The sequence below is a fragment of the Salvelinus sp. IW2-2015 genome, linkage group LG16 (assembly GCF_002910315.2).
Source record: "Salvelinus sp. IW2-2015 linkage group LG16, ASM291031v2, whole genome shotgun sequence".
Taxonomy (NCBI): Eukaryota; Metazoa; Chordata; class Actinopteri; order Salmoniformes; family Salmonidae; genus Salvelinus; species Salvelinus sp. IW2-2015.
The window spans coordinates 32856660-32866750 of NC_036856.1; the positions used below are offsets into that span (position 1 = coordinate 32856660).

Genomic DNA, 10091 nt, shown 5'->3' on the forward strand with positions numbered 1-10091 from the left:
AGTCACATACAGTACAACTACAACAGTACAGTACACATAATGGCACATACAGTACAGTACATACAGCACATACAGTATATACATACAGTATAACAGTACATACAGACATACAGCACAGTACATACAATATATATACAGTACATACAGTAACATGTACATTAAAAGCCATTCATAATCTACAGGTACATACAGCAACATGCAGTCATCAGTTACATACAGTACATACATACACTGCATACAGTACATGCAGTACATACAGTACATACAGTACAGTACATACAGCACATACAGTACATACAGTACAGTACATACAGCACATACAGTACAGTACATACAGTACATACAGTACAGCACATACAGTACATACAGTACAGCACATACAGTACATACAGTACAGTACATACAGCATATACAGCACAGTACATACAGCAGATACATACAGTACATACAGTACATACATTACAGTACATAAGTACAATAAAGGCGAGGAACAGGGCTGCACCACCAAACATTGCTCTGTCTAGTCTACCTGCTCTGTTAGTCTACCTGCTCTGTCTTACTCTACCTGCTCTGTCTAGTCTACTGCTCTGTCTACTCTACCTGCTCTGTCTACTCTAACCTGCTCTGTCTCTCTCTTAATCCTGCTCTGTCTACCCTACCTGCTCTGTCTACTCTACCTGCTCTGTCTACTCTACCCTGCTCTGTCTACCTACTTCTCTGTCTCTGCTACCTGCTCGGCTACTCTACTGCTCGGTCTACTCTCCCTTCTCTGTCTACCTATCCTGCTCTGTCTAATCTAACCTGCTTCTGTCTACTCTACCTGCTCTGTCTAGTCTACCTGCTCTGTCTACTCTACCTGCTCTGTCTACTCTACCTTCTCTCTGTCTACTCTACCTCTCTGTCTACCTACCTGCTCTGTCCACACTACCTCTCTGTCCACCTCCTTCCTGCTCTGTCTACTCTACCTGCTCTGTCCACACTACTGCTCTGTCTACTCTACCTGCTCGGTCTACTCTACCTTCTCTGTCTACCCTACCTGCTCTGTCTAATCTACCCTGCTCTGTCTACCCTCTACCACCTGCTCTGTCTATCTACCTGCTCTGTCTACTCTACCTGCTCTTGTCTACTTCTTACCTGCTCTGTCTACTGCTACCTGCTCTGTCCACACTACCTTCTCTGTTCCCCTAACCTGCTCTGTCTAATCTAATCCTGCTCTGTCTACTCTACTGCTCTGATCTAACTACCTGCTCTGTCTACTCTACCTGCTCTGTTACTCTACTGCTCTGTCTACCCTACCTGCTCTGTCCACCTACCTGCTTCTGGTCCACACTACCTGCTCTGTCTACTCTAATCCTCTCTGTCTACCTACCTGCTCTGTCTAATTCTACCTGCTCTGTCTACTCTACTGTCTCTGTCTAACTTACCTGTCTCTGTCTACCTATACCTGCTCTGTCTAATCTACCTGCTCTGTCTACCCTACCTGCTCTGTCTACTCTACCTGCCTGCTCCTACGTCTTTACCCTACTGCTCTGTCCACCTACCTTGCTCTGTCTATCTACCTGCTCTGTCTACTCTACCTTCTCTGTCTACCCTACCTGCTCTGTCTTACTCTACCTTGCTCTGTCTAGCTACTGCTCTGTCTACTCTACTGCTCTGTCTTACTCTACCGTCCTCTGTCTACCTACTGTTCTGTCTACCTACTGCTCGTCTACTTCGCTCCTCTGTCCGCTACCTGCTCTGTCCCACTACCCTGCTCTGTCTACTCTACCTTCTCGTGTTACTCTACCTGCTCTGTCTACTCTACTGCTCTCGTCTATCTCTACCTTACTCTGTCTACTCCGTTTACTCTGTCTACTCTAACTGCTCTGTCGTCTCTCTCTACCTGCTCTGTCTACTCTACTTCTGCTGTCTCTACCTCTTTCACCTACTCTGCTTCTACTCTACCTGCTCTGTTCTACTCTACCTGCTCTGTCACTTCTACCCTCTGTCTACTTCTAACCTGCTCTGTCTACCTCTAACCTTGCCTCTCGCTCTACTCTACCTGCTCTGTCCTACTCTACCTTGCTCTGTCTTCCTTCTACTCTACTTATCTCTGTTCTACTGCTACCCGCTCTGTCTCTCTACCCCTGCTCTGTCCTCTACCTGCTCTGTCTACTCTACCTGCTTGTCCACTCTAACCTGCTCTGTCTACTCTACCTGCTCTAGTCTACCTGCTCGTACCTCTGCTTCTTGTCTACTCTACCTCTTCTGTCTACTCTACCTTTCTCTCGTCTCGCTACTCTACCCGCCTTTCTACGTCCTAGCCTGTCTCTCGTCTACTCTCTGTCTCTAGCTATGTCTACTGTCTGATGCTTATCTAGCCTTTCTGTCTACTCTACCTGCTCTGTCTACTCTAACCTGCTCTCTCTCAACTCTGCTTCCTTCTACTCGTAACCACACTTCTCTGTCTACGTCTACCTGCTCTGTGTACTCTACCTGCTCTGTCTTATCTACCTTCTTGTTTACTCATCCTTCTCTGTCTACTGCTACCTGCTCTGTTTCACGCCTACCTGCTCTGTCCACTCTACCCCGGCTCTGTCTACTCTCGGGCCTATCACCACCTGCTCTGTCTACTCTAACCTCTTGTCACTCTACCTGCTCTGTCTACTCTACCTGCTCTGTCTACTCTACCTGCTCTGTCTACTTCTCAACCTGCTCTGTCTACTCTACCTGTCTGCGTTACTGTTTTCGCATCTACTGCTGTCTATCTCCTGACTTGCTGCTCTCTGAGACTCTACCGTGCTCTGTCTACTCTACCTGCTCTGTCTACCCTACCTGCTTCTGTCTACTCTACCTTCTCTGTCTACCCTACCTGCTCTGTCTACTCTACCTTCTTCTGTTACTGGAGCTCTTCACCTCTCTCTGTTCTCCTACTTCTCTGTCTACCCTACCTGCTGTCTGTCTACTGGCTTGTACTACCTGCTCTGTGCTATACTAACCTGCCTTCTACTCATAACCTGCTCTACTCTAGCATCTATCTACTCCTCACTCTGTTACTACTCTATCCTTCTCTGTCTCGTCTACCTCTGTCTACCCTACGCTTGTCACCCTACCTGCCTCTGTCTACCCTACCTGCTCCTGTCTCTACACTACAGCTCTGTCACTCTAAACCTTCTCTGTCTACTCGTACCTGCTCTGTCTACTCTACCTCTCCTGTTCTACTCTAACCTTCTCTGTCTTACTCTACACTGCCTCTGTCTACTCTACCTTCTCTGTCTACCCTACATGCCTCTGTCCACACTACCTGCTCTGTCCCTGTTGGCTACTCTACCTGCTCTGTCTACTCTACCTCTGCTGGTCTACAAACTGCGCCGCACTCTACCTGCTTCTGTCTACCTACCTGCTCTGTACTACTCTAGCTCTGTCTGTACTCTCCTCTTCTGTGCTACTCTTACCTGCTCTGGTCTACCCTACCTGCTCGGTCTATATCTACCTGCTCTGTCTGACTCTACCTTTCTGTCTACCCTACTGCTCTGTCTACCCTACTTCTCTGTCTACTCTACCTGCTCTATCTACTCTACTGCTCTGTCTACTCTAACCTGCTCTGTCTACCCTAGCTCCTCCTTGTCTACTCTACCTGCCTCTGTCTACTCTTACCTGCTCTGTCTACCTCTACTTCTCTGTGCGTACTCATACTGCTCTGATCTCACTCTACCTTCTCTGTCTACTCTACCTTCTCTGTCTACCCACCTGCTCTGTCTACCAGCTGCTCTGTCTTAATTCTACCTGCTCTGTCGACTCTACTGCTCTGTGTACTCTACCTGCTCTGTCTACTCTACCTTCTTCTGTCTACCCTACCTGCTCTGTCTACGCCTACCTGCTCTGTCCACACTACCTGCTCTGTCTACTCTACCTGCTCTGTCTACATCTACCTTCTCTGTCTACTGCTACCTACTCTGTCTTACTCTACCTGCTCTGTCTTACTCTACCTTCTCTGTCTCCTATACCTGCTCTGTTTACCCTACCTGCTCTGTCTACTCTACCTTCTCTGTCTACTCTACCTGCTCTGTCTACTCTAACCTGCTCTGTCTACTCTACCTTCTCTTTCTACTCTACCTTCTTTTCTCTCTACCTGCTCTGTCTACTCTACCTGCTCTGTACCTTCTCTGTCTACTCTACCTGCTCTATCTACTCTACCTGCTCTGTCTACCCTACCTGCTCTATCTACTCTACCTGCAGTCACCTGAACTGAAATCAACACGCTTGGCTCTAGATTACCCATCTAAACATACTTGGCATTGTTTGCAAGATCAGACATAACTATCATCTAAGTGTTCATATGCGGAAGTTGCTTTCATTTCAGCGCAACTAATTTGTAAACATTTCAACTGTATTTAATTATCACTTTTTTTTATTCCACCAAAATGTGTTACTCATTTCTTTTCTTGTGATGTAAGTGTTGAGATGGTGCTATAAATCCAGACGAAGCTTTAGTGATCTTATAGATTCAACAGAAAGACGATATATTGCCTCCCGGGTGGCCAGTGGTCTAAGGCACTGCATCGCAGTGCTAGCTGTGCACCAGAGACTCTGGGTTTGAGCCCAGGCTCTGTCGCAGCCGGCCGCGACCGGGAGGGTCCATGGGGCGACGCACAATTGCCTAGCGTCGTCCGGGTTAGGGAGGGTTTGGCCGGTAGGGATATCCTTTTCTCATCGCGCACTAGCGACTCCTGTGGCGGGCGCGGGCACAGTGTGCGCTGACCAGGTCGCTAGGTGTACGGTGTTTCCTCTGACACATTGGTGCGGCTGGCTTCCGGGTTGGATGCCGCTGCTGTGTTAAGAAGCAGTGAGGCTTGGTTGGGTTGTGTTTCGGAGGACGCATGGCCTCGACCTTCTTCTCTCCGCGAGCCCGTACGGGAGTTTGTAGCGATAGAAACAAGACCAGTAACTACTGTATGGATACCACGAAATTGGGGAGAAAAAAAAAGAAAAAAGGAAAAAAAAGACGATGTATTCCATTGAGCCTATTTCAGCCATTACTGGGTTTTTTTGGACAGGTCATTACACATTTCCGCATTAGTAATGTTAACGGGGAAAAAACAACAGGCAATAAAAGTATAAAAGAGTCATAGGAGTAAAATGAAAGCACATCAATCCTGCAAGATTAAGTGACAATAGGATTTTTCACCCCTCAAACACAGGAATTAGATGTCTGAAAATACATCCTCAGGTGGGTGAGGCATGCTCGTTGCTACTCAATGGTGTCTCCCTTCCTCTGCATCACTTCAAAGCTTGCTGTCATCGCGACATGCAAATCTGGCTGCCATGGCGATATGAATCACTGTGAATTACTGCAAGGCCCTCAGTGGGGTGTTCGGAAGGGTGTCTGGAATTACCGTCATTCTGTAATCGGAGCAGGTCTTCCCTGGAGCGCAGGGTTTCCAAAACATCTGAAATGGATTTGGGAATGTGTGATTACTCTCTATGGTAGGTACCAACACACACTCTCTTTATGCTAGATTCCAAAACATTTCCATATGTTCCTATTCCATCTGTCTGGGACTGGGTCCAACTGATCAAGTTGCTCTGATCTACATGCTTAACTCCACTCCTGTTGTTGTAATGTAGCCCMTGTGCTGCTCATATTCACCTGTTTATATTATTTCTCTATTCTTGATATTGAATATTGCATTGTTGGGAAAGCATTTCACTGTACTGTTTTACGCCTTCTGTATCATGTGCACATGCCAAATAAACTTGAAATAAACACACAGGACAGAACTAGCAGGGGGTAGCTAGGAAGGTAGATYGGTAGTGGAATAAACACCTCACTGATCATACTGTATGACTGGAAGTCCAAGTAAAAATTTTAACCTTTACAGTATCAGTTAGTTGTCACAATATCCCCTTGTCCTGAAACATACAGTACATACAGTAGAGCACAATACAGTACAGTGCATACAGTACAGTACATAGAGTACATACTGTAGAGTACATATATTACAGTACATACAGTAGAGTACAATACAGTACAATACAGTAGTACAGTACAGTACATACAGTACAATACATACAGTAGAGTATAGTATGGTAGGGTACAGTATAGTACAGTACATACAGTACATACAGTAATATACAGTACATACAGTACATACATTACAGTACATACAGTACATACATTACAGTACATACAGTACAGTGCATACAGTACATACAGTTCAGTACATACAGTACAGTACATACAGTACATACAGTTCAGTACATACAGTACAGTGCATACAGTACAGTACATACAGCACATATATTACAGTACATACAGTACATAAAGTATAGCACAGCACAGTACATACAGTAAAGTACAGTACATACAGTACATACGGTACAGTACAGTACAAACAGTACAGTACGTAGAGCACAGTACATACAGTACAGTACATACAGTACATATATTACAGTACATACAGTACATAAAGTATAGCACAGCACAGTACATACAGTAAAGTACAGTACATACAGTAAAGTACAGTACATACAGTACATATTGTACAGCACAGTACATACAGTACAGTACATACAGTACATAGAGCACAGGACATACATTACAGTGCAGTACAGTACATACAGTACATATATTACAGTGCATACAGTACAGTACATACCGTAAAGTGCATACAGTACAGTACATACAGTACATACATACAGTACAGTACATACAGTAATATACAGTACATACAGTACATACAGTATAGCACATACAGTACATACATACAGTACATACAGTACAGTACACTACAGTACAGTACATACAGTCATATATTACAGTATATACAGAACAGTACAATACATACAGTACAGTACATAGAGTCCAAACAATACACAGAGTACAGTACATAGAATATAGTATATACAGTACAGTACATACAGTACAGCACATACAGTACAGTACATACAGTACATACAGTACATACAGTACAGTACATACAGTACAGTACATAGAGTACAGTACAGTACATACTGTACAGTACTTAGTACAGTACATACAGTACATACAGTACAGTACAATACATACAGTACATACAGTACAGTACAATACATACAGTACATACAGTACAGTTCCACCTGCAACAACTACAGCTAAGTTTGATTGGGTTCTGCTATAGTACATGTACTCCTGGCTGTGAAGACATTTCTTCCAGTTGCTTAAAAAATATGTTAAAGATGTTAATTTGTCATTTACTGTACTGTACTTATGAGGCACTGATTTTACACTGTTTATATAGAAGCATCTATTACCGGCTTAAGCAAACTTTTACACCCACTCAGCAAACACAGTGGACAAGCCCTGGACCATGCCAGACTTCCCTTGGCTAGAAGGGTATTTCACAGCCAGGTAGTGTTACATTAAGGTGTATAAAGTGTCTGTGTTGAACTCTGCTATGAGAACATGCCAAACCTAGCTCTTTACCTGCACCACTATAAACATCTGAAAACTGGAACAACTTTATTTTCTTTAGCCTGGCATCTGGCATCATGTGAGTGAGTGAGTGAGTGAGTGAGTGAGTGAGTGAGTGAGTGAGTGAGTGAGTGAGTGAGTGAGTGAGTGAGTGAGTGAGTGAGTGAGTGAGTGATGTGAGTGAGTAGTGATGGTGAGTGAGTAGAGTGAGTGAGTGAGTGAGTGAGTGAGGTGAGTGAGGTGGATGTTGAGTGAGTTGAGTGAGGACATGAGTGAGCAGACAGACAGACAGACAGACAGACAGACAGACAGACAGACAGACAGACAGACAGACAGACAGACAGACGACAGAGCAGACAGACAGACAGACAGACAGACAGACAGACAGACAGACAGACAGACAGACAGACAGACAGACAGACAGACAGACAGACAGACAGACAGACAGCTGTTTTATGGTATGTCTCTGAGGGATTCCACTGGAAATCTTTAACAGTACAGCTGTAATGTATAAGCCCACTGTTGATCTGTTTCCCTTACATGTGCTTCCATAACCACGCCTCTGTGAGATGAGGCCTCCTAAATTTGATAATTCTACTGTTACTGAGGACAATAGACTGGAACATGGGAGGGAATAAACCTTTGTGATTCTACTGTACCTTTCCTTGTGATTCTACTGTATCTCAAATACATTTATTAAATTATGGTCTCACCTGATTGGCTGGCGTTGGCATGTGTCGTCGTATGGTTGTTACCATTGGTGTAGAGGGAAGTGGAGAGAGCAAGGGGGAGGGGGGTGTGTCGGGTGGGAACAGGTATGAAGGTGGGGTCCAGATCTAGGATCAGCTGGTTAAGCTGCTCGATGGACTCATCAATGTCTGTGGCTAACGAGGCAAGCTCCTCCTGCCCGCAAGGTTCCCCTGAGGGCAACGGTGTATGGGTGGTGTGTACAGGCAACCCCACCCCTCCCTCCACTCCTCTCTGCACCGACTCTCTGCTGCTGCTCCCCCTATTGGGCGTGTCTGGAAGTGACAAGTTGTTTGGACCAATCAGAGAAAGTGTATCCACAGGGCTGTCCTGCCCCCTGACGACTATCTGCTGCTGCTGCACCCATGATTGGGTGGAGGGGGTGGAGTATCCACTTCCACTCTGGACCACTCCCTGGGCTTCAAGTATGCACTCAGAGGAGAACGAGCCAATGCTAGCCTCGGGGCTAACCTCGTCATCATAAAGGATGTCTGACTCCCTCTCGCTAGGAGAGGCCTTCACAGGCTGCCCTAACCCAGCCTCGTCCCCCTTCATCTCCCTCGCTGCGTTACAGGAGGCTGGGAGGTCAGTCATGTCCTCCAGATGAGGCTCCAGGCCGACCTCAGATAGAAGCCGCCTGAGCTGGGTAAGTTCGTCCTGACTGGGCCCTCTCCTGGGGCTCACAGCAGTAATACCTCCGGTCCTCTGGGAGGCGATAGAGAGGCCTGAGTCTTTGCTGGCTGACAGTTTAAGGCCACTGGGGATAGGGTAGCTGGTTGCCAGGTGAAACGGAGCTCCTTCGTCACTACTTCCCTTCCTTACTCTGGCGTATAGGTTGCCATCGACAGGGCCCGGGCTACGAGGCAGAGCTGAGTAAGAGGAGGAGAGGAAGAGTAAGACAGACAGCCATAACAAATAGTGAATATTTACACACATAGACATCTACTGAGTCACACATAGTACACGCTTTACAACCTAGAACCCTTACCCTCCTCTCTTAGTCATCCTCTGACACACACACACATTCACAGATACATGCACACACACACACGTTTGCCTTGTCTCCAGACCAGACACACTCCATCTAGATAACAGCAGTGTCTTTGTGTGAGCTCTACGTTGCGTGTGCGTCTTTATCTGCGTAGTCGCTTCTGTCTCAGAAAGAACACACCAAGCCTGACAGAGCAGAGGACCCCTCCCTCCACCTGGGCTCTGATATGACAGATAGCACGGCATTAGCCTGTTAGCTAGCGTGTTCACAGTCAACCACCAGCAGCGTTCAATATGCAGGCAACACAAACACACGCTACATCACACCGCCTAACACCTAGCTCACCCAGACCAGAATGGAATACATGGAATATGAATGAACAAGTAAAGAATCTTAAGCCTTCGGGACACAGACACTTTGGAAAAGCCTATGGGACACAGACACTTTGGAAAAGCCTATGGGACCCAGACACTTTGGAAAAGCCTATGGGACACAGACACTTTGAAAAAAATTTAACACAAAACAATTTCCTCACATACAGTGCGGTTGCAAAAGGTATTCAGACCCCCCTGGATTCTTTACAGTTTCTTGTGTTAGAAAGTGGATTTAAAATAGATTTGTGTCAACAATCTACACAAAATCTCTGTAATGTCAAAGTGAAGAAAAAACAATTATTATATATTTTGCATAAAACATTTTTTGTTATCATAAACAAAATTATATTCATTGCCATAATGATTTCACCCCCTTTGCTTAGGCCAAGGCCTAAATCTAGTTCAGGAGTCCAAATTTGGGCTTAACAAAATCACATAATACGTTACATGGAACTCACTCTGGTGTGAAATTAAATAGGAGTTGAATGATTTTTGAATGACTACCCCCTTCCTCTCTCCCCCATACATACAACATCTCGTAAGGGTG

The 10091-nt window shown here is 45.5% G+C and overlaps 1 protein-coding gene across 1 annotated transcript in view; it reads right to left on the reverse strand.

Moving 5' to 3' along the window:
• The window catches only part of LOC111975470 (tensin-3), an 86558-nt gene that overhangs the window by 25469 nt on the left and 50998 nt on the right, over positions 1-10091 (reverse strand). The window contains exon 11 of the mRNA XM_024147555.2: positions 8146-9048. Within this exon, the coding sequence (XP_024003323.2) occupies positions 8146-9048 (903 nt within the window). The remainder of the gene's footprint in view (positions 1-8145; positions 9049-10091) is intronic.